Source organism: Trachymyrmex cornetzi, unplaced genomic scaffold (genome assembly GCF_001594075.2).
Source record: "Trachymyrmex cornetzi isolate Tcor2-1 unplaced genomic scaffold, Tcor1.1 scaffold325, whole genome shotgun sequence".
NCBI classification, from domain to species: Eukaryota; Metazoa; Arthropoda; class Insecta; order Hymenoptera; family Formicidae; genus Trachymyrmex; species Trachymyrmex cornetzi.
Window position 1 is genome coordinate 830,308 of NW_017297951.1, and position 25,745 is coordinate 856,052.

Here is a 25,745-nt window from a genome sequence, read left to right on the forward strand (position 1 = left end):
TCAAGGAAGTTCTTGGACTGGAACACGTGAGATTATCTCGAGCGATCAACGGGTACGATACCTTGAGTGCTAATTGTTAAAGACCGTCCCTTAATAACAGCGCATGCTGGACCTTTCGGTCAAACGCCTTTCGCGACTGTGTGTGTGTGTGTATATCGTGCGTGTCTCTGGTGGCGAAGTAACATGTGGAACACCGCTCGAGGGCGACGCGGTTCCAGAACGTATCTGCGTCGAGATCTTCGAAACGAGCAGCGCTCGCCCGCTCAAGAGCATTGCGGCGCGATCGCTTCCGTCTCGGTCGAGATGCGAGATACAGCCTTGGTGTTTCTTCGCGAGTTCTTCATTTTTCTTCCGCCAGAGAAGGAATGAGGGTAAATACCGAGAGATAGAATCGCCATAATTATGATAACGTGTTAAACACAACGATTATTTATATTCCACGCCATTCTCCGTACACGTGATTCATGTTGTCGCATAATTATACAGTTTGCCGCATATTCTTTTGTCGTTGCGTCGTAACGACAAAAAAAAACCTGAAATTTTGATCTTGAAGTATCGGCAAGATCCATGCAAATTAAACTAGATCGGCGCGCAAAGCGGACACGCGTAAAGACAAGTTGTTTTCCCCGGAATCGGCGATCGTGCGTAGCGAAACGCGTCTCACGGAGACGCGTGCGAAATCGCCAACAGGTGTTGCCGGCGTAATCGCCGACGTATGATTTTATATACCTGACGGCGATCATGCGTAATTGCACCGCAATTTATCGCGGCAGTCGCGGCGCACGCTCGTTACAAGGAGACCTGCAGATTTAAACTCGATCGCGCTTCCTTTTGAAATATTGTTTGCATTACGATCTATAAAAATTCCTGTGTATCTATATTTAGCGCTTGGTCTTTCCTGCACTACATTCTCTACTAAAGCTTAAATTTTCCAATACTTTACGTGTTTTTCCAAGTAATCTTGAAATTAAGTCTCTTGATAAAAAAAAAAGAGAGGTACTTTCTTCTTATACACGGAAAAAATGATTTTACTGAAATACCTAAATACAGATCTGAAAATAATTTTGTTGGAATAGCAAAATAATTGTGTGGGAAACATTCAAATTGATTGCAAAAATATGAAAATTTTTTTACAACGTTATCACAAGCTTTTAACCGTCTAGACAATTATTTTGAAAGTCTAACAAAATTATTTTTAGATCTGTATTTAAATTTTTAGGTACTTCCTGTGCAAAATTATTCTTTCCATGTATAAGTGAGAACAACCTTCCAGGTTTGTTTTTCCAAGAGATTTAATTTCGAGGTCACTTGAAAAGTATTGGAAAATCTTTTAAGGGCTTTTAATGAGGAATATAAAACTCTAAAGTAGATCTTTTGCAATCCGTCTCGTGTAATAGGCTGAGCAATGGTTATTTCCGACTTGTGGCGATCTCTCGTTGAATTTCCACAAGGTAAACATATCCCGGACCATACCTGACATGTCGACATTGGCGGGCAGGTGCCTCGAAACTATCAGCCAGAGCAGAGAGAAGGAAACGAATCTGGAGGGAACGACGGCAGTGAGTGTCGAGGGCACAGAGGAAAGAAGCAGGAGACGAATGAAGGAAGGGGGTGGTGAACGAGAAAGGGTCACTGACACGTCGTCGAGTCGAGTCGTTTTATCGGTCGAGTGCGCAGCCCACATGGTTTAAGCTACGTCCACGCCGTCCTGCTCCCTTTTCATTCTGTGCCGAGATTCGATCTCTTGCCTGGTCTTCTTTTTACATTTTCTACATTAAATTAATATGTATTTTTCGTGATTGTACGCATGAAGAACAGGAGGTAATAATTGAATTCATTTGGCAGACACGTGAATTCACATGTTATTTCGCATATTTCACAAGTGATGCATTTAATCAAATTCGAAATCAAATTTTTTTTTCTTGGTAATAAAATCAATTTAATCTGATCTCGCGATTTTCTAATCTTCGTCATATATTTTGGTCAATTAAATATTTTTAATTAAACATCCTTTTTAAAACGTGATTTATTCGAAACTGTCGAAGAGACAGATATATTCATTAATTAACACTTCTGGCTGTTACTATTCTAAAATTTGTCGAAGATCTTCTTAGACATATAAATAATAATCGGTTTGAAATAAAATTGTAAAAAATATTTTTCTTTGAAGACGAATTACTCAAGTTTTATAAGGTCTATATTTATATGCAATAAGCAACCTCGATTTTTATTTTATCTTTATTATTAGTCAGTTATAAAAGATTTTCGAAATATATTACGTCATTATCGCGAGGAAGAAAATATTTGACGATATCTGACGACAACTGTATTTCGATTCATGATCACTACAGTTTTTATTTATCCAAGTTTTATTTGCGCAGTTTTTTAAGTAACGTCACAGTATCTTGTGCAGCTGAGTAACCAGTGCGCGAAATTTTAAAAATACTAAGCTTTAATACTTCGATAATTACGGGCTACATTCATGCCAGTCATAACGCTGCGCAACATACGAAGCGAGATACGAAGTGAAATGAAGACGAAAAGACAGATGTAAATTATTTTAATTGGAATATTTATTATATGTATATAACATTGCAAAGTGATTCTTGTTTTATTTCCGATTTTAATTTGACATTAGTAAATTTAACTCTTTTATTTGATTTACCTAACGTATTAACAAATCAAATTTTTAAAAAATATGAAGCTTTAGAATGTTATAATTTCTCATTTACGATTCTACGTTTTATTAGGCAAATTAACAAGTAACAAATTATCCGGCAAGTATAATAGGGATCATTGTAATTATATTTAATTAAATCGCGCCGGGTCAGGCAACCGCACGCGACTTAATTCCGCTGCGTAATCGTGGATTTTTTCAACATCCTGTGCTTCATCGGGATTTTTTCAACTCACGAGTCCGGGTTATCATTGGATGTCGCAAGAGTGGCGCCACACTGTTACAAAAGTCGTTTTCCAGCTGAATGCTATTATTTCATCCCACATTTCTTTCGCCACAAGCTAAATAGATAAACGGCATTTAATTTTATTGAAGATGTAGAACAAGTCTCCCCCGAGTCTACAGATTATCTAACGAGACAACAAATTTTTTACACAGTTGCTATTATGACTAACGATAAATTATGATGAATCTAACTAACGATAAATTATGATGAAAATGTATTTGGAACTTCGTAAAGTGGAAAGAATCGTCGCACCATAAAAATCGATGAACTAGCGCTTGCGAAATAAAAAACGATTTTCCATCGTCCGGCGTTGAAGACGCGATATTTTTCTTGCCGATAAAGGCTTATCTTGGGACTCGCTAATGTGCGTTGCAAGCGAAATTATGTGCATGCGCACAGGTGGAACACTGCTGCGTTATCGAATATTTCGTAACTTGTGTCTGTAATAGTCTGTATGGAAATGAAGTGTAACAGGCGGGATGAATAGAGAGGGGAAACAGAAAGAGAGAGAAAAAAACGGAAGAAGCACATATACAGTCATGTGATAAGTTTTTCGAATTATCCTATAATAACGTCGAAAGAAATTACTGAATGTTCAACGTAGGAAACATTGGAATTTACATAACGTTTACATATATTTACATATATTTACAAAATATACAAAATAGCTATTTGCACTGGTAAAATTTTATAAATAATGCACAGCAAAAAAAAACATTTTATATTTGTGTTAGAAATGGCCCATTCAAATTCTTGTAAAAATTTTATGTTGAATTTTTTATATATATATTGAAGTATTAATTTAACATTTAATGTGATTTAAATATTTTGTGTTAAATTGATATTGATATTGAATATTTAATGTTAAACTAACACAATTTATAAGTAAATGTACAAGTAACACAAAAATAATATGTTTTAAAATGTAAATTCTAAGATACATGAATAAAATACGTATTAATTTAATATATCATAAATGTTAATTTTACTGAAACGTGTTGAATTTGACACAAATTTTCTAACTGCGATATTTAATCAAATATATGTCTGAATTATCGACATTGAATTACTGATTAATCTTAATCGTACGGGAAGCTCAATATAGATCAGTAATAATTTCTGGATTCGATGATTCCACGAATGAAGAATCCTTGATTTAAATATTTTAAATGATACGCGTATCTTTGTGTGTAGCAGGTAAAAGAAAGAACCGAGGGGGTAACCACTAGCTGAAATATTGTCCCACAGATTACATGACATCATATGATTTCATCTGATTACAAATAATTTTTTTCACTACATATCTAAGTCATTTGACAAAATATACGAATTTATTTAATATTATACAATGATTTATCGTGGTTGCATATGTAATTATCGGATTATACATAGAGATTTCATATGAATTTTATAATGATTTCGAGGAGTCTGTTCCACGACTACATTAAGTGGTGGTTACCCCCTCGGAAAGAACCGAAAAATGTTCAATCGGAAGAAAGGTGAAACTTGCCGAAAAAGTTGATCGATCGATATCTCTTCTGTTAATACAGTTGCTCTCGTCATGAAACGTCGAAAAATCGAGGCCGCTAAGGAATCTCACGAACACGTTATGTTATATCGGTCAATATAAGCGCCGGTTGCGCACCTGTAACGTCGCTTTCGCACTCACAATCTCCGAAATTCCGTATACCTCGACGAATCTGAAGAAATCGAACGCAGACGGACAGTAAGCTCGCGCAATTACGTATACGCTTGCGTTTCAAGAAGACGAAGTGGAAAAATAATTCTTGCGTACAATCTATTACCGTAATATTTTCTGTGAAAACATCGTCAAAATTCCACGGAGATTTTGCAATTTTACAACGTGGCTATCTATTATTACCACATCAGTTATTAAGAGGTTTCTTCAGGACTATATGATCGAATTTTCCTCGACTACACAGATATAGGATAGTTTTGCGGAAGTGTCTAAAAATATAACTAGATATATAGATCTGAAAATAGATAATTTTATTGGATCATCAAAATAATTATGTAGAACGCTCAAACTGATTATTATTATGTCTACTGTTAGATATCAAGAGAACAATAACAACTCAATTTCTTAATCACTTAAATATAATTTTGTTATTTTTAATTTTCATGTACGTTAAAATGTAAATCAATCTAATATTTCTGTAGTTGGTTTCAAAGTAAACAACGTCCATTAACGTATGCATTTAGTAAATAATGAATTAAATTCGAGTCGAATACATGTTTTTAAGTTAAATTATTTAATTTTACTGGTTTAATATTAGGTGTACAACTTTGCTTCCGCCGTTTTTTTTTCCAAAATGCAAGGCTTTAATGTAAAAAACTGGTTATACATTTATGATTCAAAGTATTGTCCATCGCTGGCCACTACTTTCTCCCATCTTTCGGGCAGCGTACGAATCCCGCGTCGAAAAAACTGCTCATCTTTTGAGGCGATCCACGAATCGATCCAATTTTTTACTTCTTCATAAGACCGGAAATGCTGGTCAGCCAGGCCCTGTGCCATTGATCGAAACAAGTGATAGTCAGAGGGAACGTTTGGGGAATACGGTGGGTGGAGTAGGACTTCCCATTTCAACGTTTCCAAGTATGTCTTGACCACTTTCGCAACATGGGGTCGAGCATTGTCATGCTGCAAAATCACTTTATCGTGTCTCTCGTTGTATTGTGGCCGTTTGTCTTTCAATGCTCGGCTTAAACGCATCAATCGCGTTCGATACCGATCGCCTGTGATTGTTTCAGTCGGTTTTAACAGCTCATAATACACTACGCCGAGCTGGTCTCATCAAATACAGAGCATAACCTTGGAGCCGTGAATATTCGGTTTGGCCGTCGACGTGGAAGCATGGCCGGGAACTCCCCATGATTTTCTGCGCTTGGGGTTATCGTAATGAACCCATTTTTCGTCCCCAGTCACAATACGATGCAGAAATCCCTTCCGTTTTTGCATTTCAAGCAGCTGTTCACAAGCAAACAAACGCCGTTCAACATCTCTCGGCTTCAACTCGTACGACACCCAATTTCCTTGCTTCTGAATCATTCCCATGGCTTTGAGGCGTTTTGAAATGGCTTGTTGAATCACTCCCAATGATCGTGCCAATTCTTTTTGATTTTGACACGAGTCTTGATCAAGTAATGCCTCCAATTCTGCATCTTCGAAAACCTTCTCTCTTCCACCGCTATGCCGGTCTTCGACGTCAAAATCACCGTTCTTGAAGCGTTGAAACCACTCACGATACGGTCTTTCACTAATAGCGGCCTCACCATAAGTATTTGAGAGCATTCGATGAAGCAGAGCATTCGATTCATATTGAAGCAGAAAATTAAAACCTTCCTCAAATGACGAGAATTTGGTTCGTAAACTGACATTTTCAACTTTATGATGCAGACACAAATTGACTAATGTTTCTATGGGGTTATGTTGACAGATGCCCAAGTTTATTGTATGACGTCTATTTATTTCGACCACCACTTACCGCTAAAGCCATTTATAGGAAAACGGCGAAAGCAAAGTTGTACACCTAATAAAATTAATCACATATTGAGTAGAAGCAGTGACGATTTATAGAAATAAAAATAACTCAAATTAGGTATAATTTGACATTATAAATTTAATAGCGTAGAATATCAAAACTTTTTACTGCATTGCTCATCATGTTTGAAATTCATATAATTATTTTGATATTACATTGATGATTATATAATGGTTCAAAAAAATTATCTTCAGACCTGTACTAACTAAATGTTTAGACACTTTAACAAAATTATTGTTTCAATGCGTGGGAAGGATTCCGTTGTAATCTTTCAAGATCATGTGAGTTTGAGAATCAAACTGCGATTGATATAATTTCTATCGGAATAAATTCAACTGTGTTGAAGAGTTTGCATTCTTCGGACACGATCCGCTCCCGACCGAGTAAATTCCAACATCCACCATTATCAATATTTAATGAAATAACAATCTCACCGATTTCCACGGCGAAGCGCAAGATCTCGCGGTTTATCAGCGGCCGATCGGAGGTTTCGACAACGTCGTGCTATCTCCGTTCTGATACATGAAATTATCTCGTACTTTCCGTATCGGCACGACACGTTCGCGGCGCGACGTGGAAGCGGCGGTAAGGTTTTCGCAATTCGGATCGACCATGATCGCGAAGATTCGCTTCCGCCTCGAGGGACGATGCACGCGCGCACGTCATGATTAAGTCACTTTCTGTTTTACGCGAGAAGCACGAGCACGTGATAAGCGCACGTCGATAATGCACGTATCTCGATACTTGTCGTGCGTCAAACGCATAAATACTTGGAAGTGCAACGCGAAGGGTCCAACAGATTTTATCGACGATGTCAGAAATGTCGTTTGCGTTTGACAAGTTAAGGAAAAAGGAAACATGATGACGTATTCGATATTTTTTTTTTTTTTAGAAATATTTCAAACGTTCTAAGGTTTTTAAAAAATTGTAATTTTTTCCTTTTGGAATATGTGCTTTAATTATTCCAATATCTAAACATATAGTTAATTAAAAAAATTTCCCGATTAGATAGTCTGAACGAAAGGTACAAATAAAAGAATGAAAATATTATCTACGTTACGTAGAGAACGAAAGAAGTTCCATCGCTACTGAAAGGAAAAGACCGAAAGAGGATGTTACCGCCTCTCGAGTGAAGAGTAAATGGGAAATTATTTGGATTTCTGATTAGATAAAGAACGTGGCGTATCTGATTATCGCGCTGTTTCAGTTGCGCGACCTTAACTGCGTCCGACTGTGGAATGAAAATTGTGTGAGGGAAAGAGAGAGTGTGAGGTTGACGCCATTTATTACATCGCGCGACTGGTTCACCGGTTCGTTAGTTAAAAAGTTCCGAGAGTGGAAGTTGATAGTGGTGCTCGTGATTGAAAAGTCGTACGAGTGTCTTCCGTGTCTTTTTCCACGCGACCTTGGACTGGTCGGTGAACTCGAGTATTCTCGATCATCGCAAGCTCGACGCTTGCGTCACGTTCTCGCAGATTCACGAGCAAGTTGGTGAACTAAGTTTCCAGCAAGAACAAGTTATTAGACGAGGGATTTTCTAACCACTTGAAAGTTTGAGGTCCGTTTTTCTTCATACTTAACGCGCCAAACTTATTTTCATTCCTCTTTCATCGCAATTTTTTAATTCTTATCGTTGAACGCAAGTTGCAATATGTGTTGTAAATCTAGCCTTTTGTTTCAATGATTAAATCAGCGATTCCTAAATTAACCTTGCAAATAAATTTTATGGTGAAATGAGACGTAACGTATCTAATCTCCAATAAATTGATTGTCGTCAGAAAACTAAAAAACTTGTCATTTAGATGGACAATCTTTGCAGACGCATTTCTATGACTAAAAAATGGTAACAAATAGTTACTGGCAGATATTAAATATATTTAATTTATTAAAATATTAGAATCTTCTCATATAAATAACATTTTAACGTTTTAAAAACTTAATCAGTACTTCCAACTTTTTCTGAAAGAGAGTATATCTTTCTGTACAAACATTACCTACTGAACGGAAGTTATCTCAACTATTTTCTAACTGTCGTGCGGCGTAATTTCAATGTTTCTAGCTTACATTCTTTTATCCGGCAAGACAACGCTCGTACAGTGCGATATGTTCGCATGAGGAGTGCAGACGGATATTTACGGAGCGTCCCGTTGTAACAAAAGCGAAGGGAGGGCAAACGAGAACGAAGGAGAAGGAAGGCGGTGAGGAGAGGAGAGGAGAGGAGAGGAGAACGTCGTCGTACGTTCGGCCGCTACCGCGCATTCGTTCCGTTGCACTTCTCTCGACTGCTCGACTTTCTCCGGTCGATCTCGGTACCGCTCGGAGGCCAGCTTGCGGAGCACCCGGATCCGTGTTTACGCGTGCAACACGCGTAACGCACGATTACGCGGCCAGCGCGTAACTCGCGGCGCGGCCGCGTGACCGCCGATCGCCATCGCCGGTGGTGCGCAAAGATCGACGACGACGATAACGTGAAAATACCACCGCGCATTTTTGTTTGGCGTTAATGAATTTATCTTTTGTACCAACGCCAGCACTTCATATGCAGTAATCCTAATCTCCGTTCCTCCAAAAATAGGGAAGATCCGAAGCGAACAGATATTCGCCAGCTGTACACAAGTAATAATTGTTTCGATTTTTTAAAAGTTCATGTATCTGCAAATCTATCATAAGGTCATCACAAGCATCAAATTTATTCAAATTATATTCTGAATTCTGCAGTATTGAAGTTTATAGTTACTTCAATCAAGATTATGAAATTAAAAAAACAAATTTGGTTTACTTGTTATATAAAATCGCTTCTTCGATCAACTTTATAATGTTCTTTAAAAGAAAATTCATTCTTGTTTTCAGTACGTATTTAATGAATTCTTTCTAAAATTTGTAATAAATATGTTAAGATTATTAAGAAGATATATATATATATATATTCATTGTTAAAGATAATCATTACTAAGAAAGAAAGTTGAGTACTTTATTTTTCTTAGCAATAGAATATCTTTCTGTGTGTGTGTTACAATTACCAGTAATAATTCGTTAATATTAATTCCAAGTAATGTAATGTACTTTTTATTACACCGAGGGCTACAATTATTTCATTAAAACACATTCTTAACGTTTAAATTGCCGTGGTCGATCAGATTTCTTACACTTACAAATAGAAGATACGGGGATGTGATAAGATTACTCGATTATCTACACTAAGAAATGTTTTGGTGCAACCATTTATTTTATTTATATATGACTAAAAAACTTCCTTATTTTTTTATTAAAAAATCGTGTTGTTTTAATAAAAAATTTAATTGGAATAATCAAATTTTGATTATACAACACAATTTTTAAATGAAAAGTTCAGAAAGTTTTGTTAATCACACGTCAACAAAATAAATAGTTATTTATACCAAACATTTTTCTCTGTCTATATGACTGTACAAAGAAGGAAACTATTATTTCTTTTTCCGTAGAACCGTGTACGAGTAGCGTTAAGAGGCGGGTCAACAGCGTCATCGCTGAAGCATCGGTAACGCGTCATGCACCGCGAATGTGTTTCCTTATTGCGGCTTATCTCTCTGTAATCGTGGCTGCGACGATATTCGGACTTCGCGGAAACTTCCACTTTCCGCAAAGAGTCCTTAATTCGCTAACCTTCGCGAATAACGCAGAAATGAAAATCACGATTTTATTTTCTCCCGTATTATATATCATTTTTTAATACTGTGATATTCCCTTTGTCTCAGTTGAAGAGATAGCTTAAAATCAACATACAAATATTATTCAACCTGTCGGATATTATTTTTGAAGAGTTTGTTGACGTTATCTATATAAATTTATTTTATAAATCTGTCTATAGATATTTCAAATAAAATCGGAGTGATGCTGGAAGCTGTATTATCAATAGCACTGTTTTATCGCCAAAGTAACATCCAACGCAAGTGACGGATCGATTGTCACAGTAAACAATGAACGTTGACATTTGAAATCCTGTATTACAACAATATCTAACTGGCATATCTAGTATGTATAAATCATCCGTAAAGGTTTAAAGTGCGGCATAAAATTGACAATAAAATTGCGGACTTTAAGCGAAGCGAATAACCGATGACTTGCGAAGAGATGAGAATATCGAGAGCGAAAAAAAAACGAATATAAAAAAATCTCGACGAGAATGCCTGTTTTTTTGTTAGAAATAAATAACGCGTTATACAACGGAAAGGATGGTTTTGTTAAAGTATCTAAAAATTTAGTTAAATATATAGATTTAGTTAAAAATAATTTTGTTGGACCATCAAAATAATAATGTAGGACATTGTGTAGGAGATTCCAACTGGTTGCTACAGAATGTCGAAATTTTTAGTATCATTACTCATCACACTTGAAATTCTTACGTAATTATTTTCAAATCTGTATCTAGCTAAATTTTTAAATACTTCAGCAAAATTGTTTTTTTTTTCGTGCACTAGGAAAAAAAATTTAGTACCTTCAGCAAAACTGTTTAGTTGAGGCATTTTTAACAGCGACCAAATATTTGGTTTATGGAACAAAAAATTGAGTTGTTTTTGCGAAATAATTTCTCTGCTTTGTAAGCGATAATACGTTTCGATCAAATGTTCGTTGTTGCAACAAAATCTTGGTTCATAGAACAAAACATTTTTCCTAATGATGTAAAAAAAAAAAGAAAGAAAAACGTAGTAAAGAGACGAAAATAGATCTCGGATGTTGCGAGAACCATCAAAAAGCGCTATCGCCATTGCAATGTCCGCTAATTACCGCGTCGGTTTACATATCTCGCATTGGTATATATTGCCATATTAATCATTCGCGCGCGCGGTAGTACGCCGCCTCGACATCGGCGGACAAAGACAGGGACCGATAAAGCGTCCACGTGCGTGCTCGCATGCGAGCGGGCGAGCCGGAGAGTCGAGAGAGAAAGAGAAACAGGAAGTGAAGGAACCCGGAAGGGTACGGAGCGAGAAGGAAGAAACGCAAAGCGGGTGTCCGACAAAGAGAGAGAGAGAGAGAGAGAGAGGAGATAAGGCTCTCCTTCGCGTTCTTGAGCGTTATACATGATAAATCTTAAATCCTGGTTCGCGAACGCGCACCAAGGACCTTCCTCTTCCTCCTTCCACCGCGCGCGAACCGATTCCTCGTACCTCCTTGTACGTACCTTTTCCTGGTTGTATTTTCAGACATGCACCTACACGAGGTCGCAAACGTACGCGCACACACATGGACACACGTCATCCGCCGTCGCCTCAAGCGTGCATCGATACCCGTTACTTTTACTCAAATACTTAATTGGTGGACAGTGAATAGGTAGCACTGTGCCACGCGATATTTTTCCCAGGTTCCATCGCGGCACGCGATCGTTCATGAAACAAAATAAAATGATTAACAGAATTGCGCGAAAATATATAATTAGGAAAATAAGATCGTTTCTGATACTATAAAAAACCGCGTCGTTATTTTAAATATCGACGATATTGCGTCAATAGCATGGTTCTTTAATTTCTTGCATGACTCATTCGTCGCACTGTTACCCGTTAACCCGCGTCGAGATAGCATTCGTAGAATTATTTTTTATCATCTAATTCCTCAGGGGCTACGATAACTATCGCTCGTGATTAGACTCGCTTTCCGAATAACCGTTTTAGATCGTACGGTTCTTATGGGCGACTATTATGTCGCGCTGGGAGCGTGACACACGGACGTGTGTTGGCGCCGTTCACGCTTAATTATATCGACAGACCGGCCGGTCTGCTCTAATGAATGATCAGCGCGTAATCGACGAGAGCGATCGTTATCACGCGGTATCGTATTATTAATGCACATTAATCGTTATGATCGCACGATCATTTCGCGCGATATGACGAACAAGTCGAAACTTGCCTCCGCTTATTGACGCACGGCGGCAAGGCTTTTTGCCTTTCCCGATCTTGCGAAACCGTCTGTGCGCGTTTCATCCGTCGTTGCGCATCCGTCTATACGTACGTGTGCGCTCTTCTGCGTGCGTGTGCGTGCACACATCTGCGGATGCGTGGTACTTACCTACTTCCTTCTCCACCCGAGGAGACACCCGACGTCAGAGCTAAATTGTTACACCGTTCGGACTGTAATTTCTTGCGAGATCATCGTCTCGTTCCTCGTCGATATTATTAAAGACGCCTCTCGTGTTCATTATTGTATTAGGTCCTTGAACATTATAATTGCTCCATTAATATTTTTCTTCTTTATGCAGATTTTTATCGTGGATTTTTATACATCGTGAGAAATTGATTATTTTATCGCGAGGATGTAAAATATACCAGATAGGAATACATAGGTATATCTATCGACAAATATATTTTTGATAAAAATCTTATAAACTAATTTAATTATTTATTAGTGATTGGTCGTATACACATGTACGTTGAGAGAAAAAATATCTGTAATTATCATAATTTAATTATAATTTATAGTTATTTTTAGGACAATTCTATATTTATAGTTATTTTAGCCACGCAAATAATGGTCACACACTACTTAAAAAATTTTTAGTTTTTTCATCACATAAATATAGTGAATTTAAGAAATAATTACATTCAGTATAATTGCATTTACTGAACAAAAATATTTATGTACTATTTATATCTTGATATTTTATTACATTAATATTTAAAATTATCATAATTTATAGTATGATTTTTTTATGTTTAAGAGAATTATACATGTATATGTTAATACTGACATTGTAATAGTATAATAACCATAAAAATATGGAGCTCCTAACCATAACTATTCTACTATGCAATTTTTATCAGAAATATACCAAACGCTTGGACTCCCTCAGTAAATGTACTATTGTAACGTATTATTTGTTACGACTTTATCAATGTACAAATGCGTCGTTACATTATACGTTTGAATTATTTTTTATGTAGTCGACTATTCGTACGACTTATCGCTTATCACCCGTTGGTGCACGTAGCCCAAGATTTCGTATTACGTAGGAGTGTATGCATCGAAGTAAATCGTCGTCAGAGCTAGAACTCGTTTTGGATCGCGCAACAATGGTCTATGAGTCGGACGATATCGCGAGCAAACGTATGCGTGTCGTGCGTGTGTGCATATGTGTGTATGCGTGTTAATCTTAACAAATCGCACATGTCGTTTCCTCATGCGCGGGTTACGTAACCCGTCGTTCGTGTGTACGTGCCAGCGAACCGATATGAATAAGGCATAACGAACCTCTGACATTAAGGGGACCGCGACGATCGACGAAGAAAGACAACGACGACGACGACGACGAGGATGAGAGTGGCAACGTAACAACGTCCTACAGAACGGCGAGACCAAGGCGACAAGGTGGATATGACGGGGTCTAATCATGGATCCTTTACCGACCCGCCGCGCCTGACCGATTACGGTCCCGAGGCGCGTCGTGTTTGACTGACGGGGATTAAATTGTCGCCCGGGGAGGAGAAAACGTTTTACGTTTTATCGCTCCGCGAACGTGTTTTTCGTCGACGAACCCGCGATGTGTGCGCAGATTGTGGCGTTTCACATGAAGAGCACGTGGTGTCACCTCATGCATTTCAACTCGCGGGCCGTCGATTCGATTTAAATACAATCATCGTAGCGGGGGAAAAAACGACTGCTGATTCAAAGACGTGGGAGATGAATCGCGAATATTATTCTTATCATCGAGCGCATACGTTACTTTAATGCTTTTATCTTCACGCTAGCAACAAAACGTTAATGTTAGCGCATTAAGCGAGGTGCACACTTTGGTAGTGTCACGTTTTAGGTTAATATATCCGCATGAATATTTTATTCTCTTAATTTGCTTATTTACGCGTTTTATCGTAGGGGAAAAACGACTACTGATTCAAAGACGTGACAGATAAATCGCGAATATTATTATACCATCGAATGCATACGTTACTTTAATGTTTTTATTTTCATGCTAGGAACAAAACGTTAATGTTAGCGTACAATTAGCGAGATGCACACTTTGGTAATGCTACGCTTTAGGACATTTACAAGAATCTTTTATTATCTTAATCTGCTCATTTATAGTCATTTACGTGGCTGATTCATCGATACCGAGCGTTAAGAGGTTCACTTCCGGTAATATTTATTACATGTCAACATAAGACATGTGGCTGTCACGATACGTGATGGCGAATGACAGTTACTACTATCTGTGCTGCGCTATCTACACGATTATCACAGTCACTTGTACGTAAAGACTTCTGAGCTATTCGACACGCGACAACGTAAACACATTTGTGACGATGATCAGTCGAGAGCTTTTTCACGTCGGGAAACCCGGTCGTTAAGTTGTAGGATCGATCGTAAACAAGACGATATAATCAAGGTCACCGCAGGTCCTCCACGTGACAGGAACTCTATTGGATTGAGAAAAGAAGAAAGAAAATGTGGTATGAAAAAGAAAGAGAGAGAGAGAGAGGAAAAGGAAAGAAAAGAATATAAGACTAAAAAAAAACAATTATAATCAAATAGACAGACGAGAATAAATCAATTAAGAGAAATAATCCTATTTTCGGTTATAATGCGGATCTGTGCTAAAGTATTTCAATGTGAATTTATATATATCTACATCCAATTCTGCAAATTGCGGGCCGAAATCTTTTTTCAGTTTTGAAATCATAAACGGAACTAAAGTAGTAATATCACATATTAAATTGGCACGCAATTTAATAATTTTAATGCTATAATAAATATCTTATAAGAATCTTTTAAAAACTGTGAAATATTGAAAAAAACGAGGGGAAAAAAATAACTAACTATACTCAAAATATATTTTTATCGATAATGCACGCTTTTATTTCTCAAATTTTATATAGACATAATAATAGACAAATTTTTTGTGTTAAATTCCTAATATTTTAAAAATATTAAGAAGCTATAAGATATTAAACATCCTTACATCTAGATAGCGTTGTGCGACTCAACATCTATTTTTTATTTCTTATCTAAAGCATATATATATATATATATATATATACATACATACACAGTTCTGCATATACATGGTTATGTCATGTAAATGTAACTAAAATTACATTAAAATTCATAAAAGAATAATTACAGAGACTTATGTTGAAAACGAAAAAGAGGAGTTCTTCAAGTCCTTAGGGGTTTTCAAGAACTTAAACATATATTACGCAAACACACCGTGACGTGGCGCGAAGAAATAGGCAACGCGGAAATGTCAATGTTACCTCGTCGCGATCGAACGCGCTTCCGGTGTGTTCCCCGTCCTTCGATAGCGTACCGGAAGTCTCGAATGGCGTCGCGGTTACAATTTTTTACTGATGCTTCCGCCGCAATTCGCAAAGTGATCGCAGTTCTCCTTTCTTTCATCACCAAAAAAAAGAAAAAGAACGTTCGCGAGAGAAACACGCAAACGGAACCGCAGAATCCGGTGTTTTCTTGTTACCTTCCTTGCTTCGTGCAATTATCGCTTCTTCCATCTCTCGAGAACGCATACCGATATGCTAAAATTGTCTCGGTCGAAATTTATGATTGCCGCCGCAAAACTGGAAATCAAAGAGATGTCAAGGAAATTGAAAATGGTCAGAGAATTGTCAGGGAAATGTCATAGAATTTTGTACAATTTTCTGGAAAATTAAAATTCTTGATTTTAAACAAGTTTAAAATCAAGAATTACGTACATTATATCAAAAGTTATATATTATTAACAATTAAATGCAAGCAATATCAGCAACATTCATAATAATTTTATTTCTATTTTAATAATTACATTTCTATGTTAAATTGCTCTAAAAAAAATATTTAATGGTTCCCAAATCAGAACAAAAATACAAAAAAAATCGATATATTATTGAATGCATCAGAGAAAGTGAAATTTTATCTGGAAATTAAAAAAAAATTTTGAAATTTTAGAATGAGAATTTTCGGATGTGACAACCCTAAAGCTGCGGTAACATCAAAGGTACCGATATTTTGAAATTTTATCACCTAAGATGTTTAATTTTTGATGACCATCAAAGATTCTCATATTTGTGGATCTCTCATCTTGTGTAATTCGGAGTGATAGCCATCAAGAAGCGTGCATAAGCAATTATGTCTCGAAACAGGTGCGATGCAAAGATTATCCTCAAATTCATCCCTCGACGTCGCTTCAAGTAGCCGCTTTAATTAACCGCGTCGCAAAAAATCGCCGACCGAAAGGAGCACCTGAGTATAAGGCCGTTCGCTTACTCGCGGTATTTAAAGGAGTGAAGAGGGGGAGACCGAAGAGACGACCAGGATTTCCTGGTGCGAGACAACGGCACATCGACCTTCGCATGCCGAGGTTCCTGCCTTCTTCCCTCAGGGCAATCTTCTCTCTCTCTCTCTCTCTCTCTCTCTCGTTCTCTTCTCGAGCGAGCAATTGTGCCGCCAAGAGCTTCCTCCGATCATTTTTCGAAGTGTCACGAGAAGAAGAGTTTTTTTCGCTGAAAATATTCCGGAACCCATCGATCACCAAATCTTGGACAAAAAATGATGGCAGACCGGTTTTCTTTTTTAAATTTAAAATTAATTTTTACTTGTATTTATTCCCATTTACAGCAATAATCGACATATAAATATGCAGTGATTAAAAAAAATAGAAAAAAGATAAAATAAAATAAAAGTGTTGTACTTCTATGTAAGTATAGCATTTCTTTTTTCTGAGACACAGAATAGATTTGCTTATTGTTCCGAAATCTTCAACAGCGATAATATTAAATATGTAGAATGTTATAATAGTATTGTATTACACAATAGTTGTTACGTACAATTTTATGTAGCCTCGATAATATCGAACATACGGTGACGTCAATAGGCTTTTTCCTATCATAAGTCCATTTGTTATGAGACATATTAAATCAGATAATAACCACGATTTTTTCGTGTTACAATGTCACCAGTCAAAGTGTAAGTAGCTGCTATAACACGCCGCAACATTAGGCGCAATCGCGCACCGGTACGTTAATAATGATATCTAATCGAGTACATGGATTATAAACATATGATTATCAAATAGCCTCATTACTGATGAAGAAGTTACATTACTTTATTCTACCTTTCCAATTAGATTCTTTTTGTTTACATTTTAACGTAATATTATTGCGAGAGCTTCCGTACGCTATTCTGGACCACAAGAACTCTTATCCTATAGAAACTGATATAAACTTTATAAACTGACTTTGAATTTTAATGGCAAATCCTCTTAAGTCAAAGGCTATTCTTACTTAAAACTATAAAAAAAATCTGAAAAAAGAATCTGGTTGCATTAATTGGAATTCTGGTTGAAAATGGTCGAATTAAAAATTTCTGATTGAATCTATTATAATTTTTGTTGAGGTAATCGGAATTTTGATTGATATGATTAGAATCTTCTGGTTCGTTCATTTTTCAATCAGAAATATTTCTCGATATATGAAACAATTCTAGTTCCGATATATGTTGTAAACAATGGCAATAAAATGATTCTGGAAACAATTAAGTGGAAAAATTTCGAAATGAACAGCATAACTCGTTACAGGTCCTAAAGTGAATCTCCATGTTGGTTATAAGAAGTTTCGCTTAGGCGGTCTCGGGTCTTCGCGAGCCGACGTCGAGAACGGAAATAGCTTCGTCGACGTCGATGGAAATACGTTATGTAAATCCATGTTTCCTGCCGGCTTTCATTCTTATGCCCCCACATTCTATGCTAATAGTCGAACGTCTGCGAACCGGTTGCCGATCAGGAAATTGAGAACGACGACGCCTCAAAACGTCGCCGTCGCGACGCTTCTCTTCCATTCTCTTTTCGTCTCGTCTCCTTGTTCTCTTCTTGAACCATCTTGCTTGTTCCACGTCCACATTGTAAGAAACTGACGTGTAACTGTAATCTGGCGTTATTATCTTCCATCGTTCTACATCGACGAACCGATCGTTAGACGAGGTAAAGCACTATATATCAGGGGGATCGATTTTCGACGGTATAGATACGGAAGATTGCACTTTACGTCACACAGTGTTGCGTCTCCATGGTCGTAAATAAATATAGAGATCACTTTCGTGCGCCTGTAGCGTCGAAATGACGTCGACATCGTTTCGTGTTACGCGCTCGCTAAATAGATCGAACGATACTGTTGCATCTAGTTGATTTAATGAAGACATGATGTTCGAAGGAAGAACGATACTCTATTGTCAACTAATTATTAAATTGTAAAGGCGCATTTATTTTGTACAAATATAAAATATTTGCAAGATTAAAGATTATGCAAATCCATTTTTATTAAATTTGTATATGCACAGAAAAAAAAATAGTTTTGGAGTGTCTAAAATTTTAGCAGGATACAGATCTGAAAATAATTTTGTTGAACTATTAAAATAATTATCAAGGACATTCAGAATGAGTAATGTTGCAAAAAATGTTAATAGCCTAGCAATTATTTTAAGCGTCCTATATAATTACTTTAATAGTCTAGCAAAATTATTTTCAGATCTGTATCTACATATAGTTAAATTTTTAGACACTTCAGCAAAACTGTTCTTTCCGTGTGTATAATCAAGCTTAATTACAAAATGAAATAAATCACAGGATTTTTAAAAGTCAGACACATGTTAATATAAATTTTATTTATTTCTTCTGTTACAGAAGCCATTAGTAGATCCGAGGGCGTGTTATGAAATTGCTGCCACCAATTCAGATATCGCAGCTACCGCCGGTTTCCGCCACTGGCGGAATGGCCGGAATGGAACCTCGGCTGCCTCCGGGTATATCTTTGCCTTTATGTCCGGACTGGGCACTCTGGAGGGCCCAATACGGGCCCTCGATGGGTTTCCCGCCTACAACGCATCCACCGCCCAGTCCCCTCTTGGATTTTAAAACTCATCTACCAACGAGTTTAGGTAAGTGTGGCAAATTTACAAAATTAAAGTTTTACCATCCGTTTAATTTCCAATCCCGTAAAATTTTTGTATAAAGTTTACTCGAATAAAAACGAAGCTGAAGAAGATTTTCTTTACTGCACTTTAATTACTACAATTCTTTTAGATTAATTCTTCGATTAATTCGTATTATTCATATTAATATTAATACGTTGCTATTGACTTCATTAAAGGAAATAGGAATCAGTGAATTAATTATGAAGGCGTATAGACGATGTTAAACCGCATAGTGGTTACAAAGGTCACCGCGAATACAACCAATGGCATCTTCTCTCCTTTCAGTGTCCGACCCTAGACTGTGGTCGAGGGAGGACGTAGCGGCGTTCCTGCGGTGGGCCGAACGGGAATTCGACCTGCCACCGTTCGACATGGACGTATTCCAGATGAACGGCAAGGCTCTGTGCTTGCTGACCAAGGCCGATATGGGCGAGAGGTGTCCGAGCGCTGGCGACGTGCTGCACAACGTGCTGACAATGCTAGTGCGTGATTATAGTCAGTTACAGAGATGCCTACCGAGCAGTCCGGTGACACCAACCAGACCATCCATATATCCGCTGAGTCCACATTCGCATCCGCCTACACCAACGTGGACGGAGACGCCACCATACGCCTCGAATCTCGCCTCGTTAATGTCGGCCAACTCAGTGACACTATCGCCAGCACCGTCTGTGGACAGTCAGTCGGGTTCACCCAGTCACGCGACCGACGCGAATCAGACGCAAGTCTATAAGAGCGATTCGGACGAAGACAACACTCACCAGGTGTCAAGCGGCAATAGCAGTCCACCGGCCACACCGACCGCCTTGGCGGCACAGAGGCTCAGTGAGGTGAGCGTCAAGGATCAACCGAGTCCGACGTTACCGCACCAGTTGATGCCGCTGACGCCCGGTACCTTTCGATCGATCACCAGCACAAACAGAGAGTTCTTCCCTAACGATTCGTCGGAACCCAACACCAGTTAGTATTTGCTATTGCCCGCGATTTTTAAATCCACCGGCAGAAATAATTAATTGTAAGAAATGCCATAATCTTTCGAGCATCCTTTTAACGTCACTTGCATATGCAAACAGTATAGAATATTTTAAATATAAAATGTCGAAGTGTACACATATATATATATATATATGCTCTGGGACTTCCTTCAGCAATTGCTGAACGACCCCGCGCAACGGTACCAGCATTACATCTCGTGGAAAACTCGAGAAACTGGCGTCTTCAAGATTGTCGATCCACCTGGTCTAGCGCGACTCTGGGGCATCCAGAAAAATCATCTCTCTATGAATTACGACAAAATGAGCAGAGCTTTACGTTATTATTACCGCGTGAATATACTTAGAAAAGTACAAGGCGAACGTCATTGTTATCAGTGAGTATTATTATTATTATATACTAAATAATTAGTTTGTTATACAAAAAATGCGATAGAGATATAAATATGAGTTTGTTAATTTTGAAATAATGTGTCAATAAAATTAATATCAAAATTTATCTTCGTTGCTGCTATTATAAACAAGAATATAATATTTTCAACACAAGAAATACAAATTTCTCATTTAAATATGAAAAAAATTATCTTTGGGCAAAAAGAAAATGTGTCTGTGTTCTTTGCAGATTCTTGCGTAATTCGATCGAATTGAAAAACATCAAGAACATATCATCGCTGCGCCATCAGATGCGAATAAAGTCTGAACCAGAGGAGGAAAGGACTCTTTCCGGAAGTCCCGAGGCGGAACCGGAAATGGACATGCCGACGGATCTCTCAATGTCCAGCATGAACCAACCGAGCGAACAGCAGCAGCAGCCCCTATCGTTACACGACCCACCTGCCAAGTACAGAAGTCACGCGTACAATCTCGTTAAAACCAATCAGGAGGAGCCGGAAGAGAGGAAGTGACGCGGGACCTAGCGATGGTAGGAACGCAATGATTGTGCGTAATTGCATCATGGCAGACTGGGAGCCGACGGCGAAATGACCTCGACGTAAGAAGGGTTCCACATCGGCTACTGAGTGATATCTGTACAAAGATATGCGAAGGTTTTCAAGATGGGAAAGGATGGAATCCAAAAGGCGTAATTTATCGACAAGACTCAGAAATACGATGACGAAGATAAGATCTAATCTCGAAATTATCCAGTGGTAATTGTAAAGAGATATACCGATGGTTAGAGATTTTGTAATCATTAATAAATCGTAGAACGCGCGAAATATAAATCGCAGGACAAAACGTGATAAAAGCTACGATTTTAAGCACATTACAAGACTTTTTGAGAATAATCGTCAGAAAGGGAGCATTCACGTTTATTCAATTCGCACATTGACGCTCTAAGGGTAAAGGATTCTTTAAAAATCAAGAAATTTTACGTCCCACATATGTGCCCAGCTTTGTGTGTTTATCGAGAATTCAAAGTTGCAGTTATACAAGAATCCTCTCCATTTTCGTCGTTATACGTAAGAGTGTGACAAGAAACGCAAGAAGAGAGTGTATCTCCTTACGGTGCAAATCGGATAACGATTTGCTCCTTCCTCTCCTCCACCCTCACATAGATTCGCGTTCAGTGCCGATAATGATAGACGCTTCAATGTGAAGCTGAATCTTCGCGGATATTCCGCCCTATCCCTTTCCCTGCTTTCTCCTCGTAACGGAGTGAATCACCCAAACCGAGCAATTTCCTTTCCACTTTTACAACGACAAGATGTGTATGAAACGTACGGTCTTAGGTGCACTTAAGAACATACATACGACGATTCAATGTACAAAGAATGCCAGAAGGAGAACTGTTACCAGGTCTTTCTTTTCTTACGCGTTTCTCTGCTCCTCTTTTTCTTAATCTTAGGTATATTCTGTGATGTACGACTTCATTTTTTTTTCTTGGCGAAACGTAGCCTATAAATAAGGTCGATCCCAAAGAAAGACTACTTGATTTGAAACGTTCAGTGTAAATATACATCACAGAACAATTATATTATTAATGTTTCCGTAGTTTCCGGAGTATAAAGAGCTTGACAAAATCTTTTTCACGATAGTTTAATAATTATGTATATCTGTGACACATATAGATCGGATTTTAAAGGAAACATTTAACTGGATTTTCTCAAGCTCTTACTGTATATGCACCGAAACGGTTCTCCGTTATTTTGACGTATTTGTGCCAAGAACATTTGCCGTTTAATAAGACAACGTTTTATGTATTTAGTCGATTGTTCCAAAAAAACTCGGTATATCACGATTTTGGAACCAATATGTATCCCTTAAGCTCGATGTATGCGTTATATCAAGAATGCGCCATAATCGAGTATCGTATAATCGATTATACGTTGTAGGAACTGTATATAAACTTGAACTAATGAACTGAACTATATAATGAATTGTAAATGCGAACGAAAGATGAATATTAGAAGAATAGTGCAAGAATCTTATGGAAATTCGGGGCCAGAGTTAGATATATAAATTTATCTATAGAAAAAAATATATATATATTTTACTATCAAAATTTATATTCGAAATTTCTATGTTTGTTGCCTGTGTGATTGTGGCTTACATTCCACGACTCTTTATTCGAGGTTTATCCACGAGATAAACCACGAAAGTCCGCAAGAGAACTAGAAAAAACGTGAAGAAACAAGACGCATATACAATTAGGAAACAAATTTAAGAAGATTGCTAATTGTATTTTTGCACTTGAAAATATAAAATTGAAAATATAAAATTGAAAATATAAAGCTTGAAAATATGAAATTGAAAAACTATGAGAGAATTAAAACGTGAGTGTGAGCGAATGAGATAATGAATGAGACAGGTATGATATAAATGACATATTGAGAAATATCTGGCTTCTTGTATACTGTGATCTCTATACTATATGCAGAAAGAATATAAGTACATAGTTAATTAGGAATTATTATCTAGATAAAACATGCGTGCATGTTACACACATTTAGATCAAACATCTGTCTAGAATTTGCGTAATGTTATCGAGATAAAATGTATATATATATATATATATATCTAATAAAAATACATATACTTACATACTTATACAAAATATATGTCATTTTAAATATATATATATATATGTATATCTTTTCTCTTTATGATCATGTAAATAATTTTCACATGGACAAATGTCGGATAAACAGAAATGTTTATATATAAATGAATAAATATATATCTATAAATATATTTATATAAATATGTATATATAATATATAAATATATTTATACATATGTGTTCTATATGTATGTAACAGCATATATGAAGACATAATATTAGTGCGAAACAATGCATATACGTCTAAGATTGGAGAAGTTTATATATCGTTTCGCGTGTATAAAATATGTAAAATGCTAGAAATTAGAGCTGTTTTATTATATAAGTTGTTATATGAAGAATACATGAAATAATGAATGTTGTAAATATAGACTTATTTAGTTATTAAGAAGGTACGTATACTATTCTTTCAACTCATCCAAAATACAATCTGTTAAAAATAAATTTTTTTTTTAGACACTAATTGATATATCTAATTTGGACACACCAATGTTTATAGATTTAATTGTATTTAATTAGAGTAAGAATTTCATCAACAATATTAAATTTAGAACATTTGATGTTTGAAATTCATCATCAAAGATACATTTTATGGCAAGTCATTGGGTGCATTCAGTACTATAACCGCTCACTCTGAGCGCTTAGTGAGCTCTCATATCAGTTTGATCTATTTTTTTAGATCTAATGGAATATGTCAATCAGATGCAAGAGCTCACTGACCACTTAGTGAGTGGTTGTAGTACTGAATGCACCCATTGTTACGTTATTCAACTATAGATTGCAGAATAAAAGAAAATATCTTTTAATTTTATTGAAAAGGAAAATATATATATAGTTTACATGTAAAACTTTTTATTGGAAAAATATTATATCGTCTGCTATGATAGATGTAGCGAGAACATCTTTTCCTTCTGCATCTTTAAATTCACTGTAGCTTATCCTACCATTTACCATTACTCGTTGACCTTTCTTTAAATATTTATATACAGATTCCCTTAAATTAGGCTTAAAAATACATATCTTGTGCCAGTCTGTTCTTTGCATAAATTCACCTTTATGGAAATAAAGAGATACTCCAATATAATTATTCCTATAACATTATTGCGTGCTTTTCCAAAGTTAGGTTAGGATTGATATATGTACCTGATTCGTATTTATAATTTGTATGTGTTGCAAGGGAAAATAATACAACTGGATGCTCAGAGCCACGTTTCTGAGGATCTGCTCCAACTCTTCCAAGTAATGTTACATTATTTACACCTATGAATAAAAAGGAAACCATCATTTTAAAAATAATAGCATCAAATTTCTATTATCTGCATAAAAGTAGAAATGAAAATTGTTTAATTATAAATATCCTCTTTTAAAGTTGCAAATAATTCCCTAATAGCATTGAATACTTACACTTTTCTATATTTGCAGTCTCGTTCATTTCTTGCGTAAAGTGTCGTACATTATTTAACCGGGCAACTTGATTCCGTACTTGTAAAATAACCTAAAAAAATAACAAGCATTTTGTTATTCATGTGTTTCTAAAATGATTTCATATCTTATTTGTGTAGAATGACGGCTGTAATACTCACTGTGCGAAACATTGTGAACAATTCCACTACAACTTGTTTATCATCAGTAAAATTTCAAGTTACAGATAAATAACGCGGTAAAGTCGCATATACTGACTGCGTTCGAAAATTGATTTGGTTGGTGTTGGGAAAGGAGATAAAGTTGGCACTGTTGGCAGTATTGGAAATTACCAACGCTGCGTTTTCGTTTCTTCTGCTGGGACTGGCCTAGTTTCCACCGAGGGTTAAAACCGGATCAAAATGTAAGAACCAACCAATTACAGTCGAGCATTTCCCTGTCGTTCGACTGTAACAGGGAAATAATCGACTGTAGTTGGTTAGTTCTTACATTCTGATCCGGTTTAAATCCTCGATGGAAACTAGGGCCGCGGTCCGATACACGCTCACAACGCTTAAAAATCATTTCATCCTTGTTGCTTGTCAACTGTTAAACGAAGACAAACAATGCTCATGAGCGTTGTCAGCATGATTCGGACCACGGCCTATGTCACGGTTAGTTCTTACATTCTGATCCAGTTTAAATCCTCGATGGAAACTAGGGCCGCTGTCCGATACACGCTGACACGCTTAAAAATCATTTCATCCTTGTTGTTTGTCAAATGTTAAACGAAGACAAACAATGCTCATGAGCGTTGTCAGCATGATTCGGACCACGG

At 36.9% G+C, this 25,745-nt stretch overlaps 2 protein-coding genes across 2 annotated transcripts in view; one reads left to right on the forward strand and one right to left on the reverse strand.

Moving 5' to 3' along the window:
* aop (ETS variant transcription factor anterior open) overlaps positions 1–23,422 on the forward strand; it is a 44,066-nt gene extending 20,644 nt beyond the window's left edge. The window contains exons 2-5 of the mRNA XM_018510164.1: positions 19,164–19,417; positions 19,739–20,413; positions 20,573–20,822; positions 21,068–23,422. Coding sequence (XP_018365666.1) covers positions 19,192–19,417; positions 19,739–20,413; positions 20,573–20,822; positions 21,068–21,350 — 1,434 coding nt within the window. The 5' untranslated portion in view covers positions 19,164–19,191 and the 3' untranslated portion in view covers positions 21,351–23,422. The remainder of the gene's footprint in view (positions 1–19,163; positions 19,418–19,738; positions 20,414–20,572; positions 20,823–21,067) is intronic.
* A 926-nt stretch (positions 23,423–24,348) lies between these two features.
* mtSSB (mitochondrial single stranded DNA-binding protein) lies at positions 24,349–25,210 on the reverse strand. Its single transcript, XM_018510092.1, has 4 exons — positions 25,090–25,210; positions 24,911–25,001; positions 24,650–24,766; positions 24,349–24,558 (listed from the first exon to the last, which is right to left on the reverse strand). The coding sequence occupies exons 1-4, from the start codon at positions 25,099–25,101 to the stop codon at positions 24,359–24,361; spliced, it is 420 nt and encodes a 139-aa protein (XP_018365594.1). The 5' UTR covers positions 25,102–25,210; the 3' UTR covers positions 24,349–24,358.
* Between the last annotated feature and the right edge of the window lie 535 nt (positions 25,211–25,745).

What these genes read in the sequence shown, in the direction of transcription:
- mtSSB (XM_018510092.1), bottom strand. An exon ending in GACTGCAAATATAGAAAAGT is followed by an intron (nt 24,767 to 24,910) that starts GTAAGTATTCAA and finishes TTTTATTCATAG; the next exon opens with GTGTAAATAATGTAACATTA. An exon ending in AAATTATAAATACGAATCAG is followed by an intron (nt 24,559 to 24,649) that starts GTACATATATCA and finishes ATTTCCATAAAG; the next exon opens with GTGAATTTATGCAAAGAACA.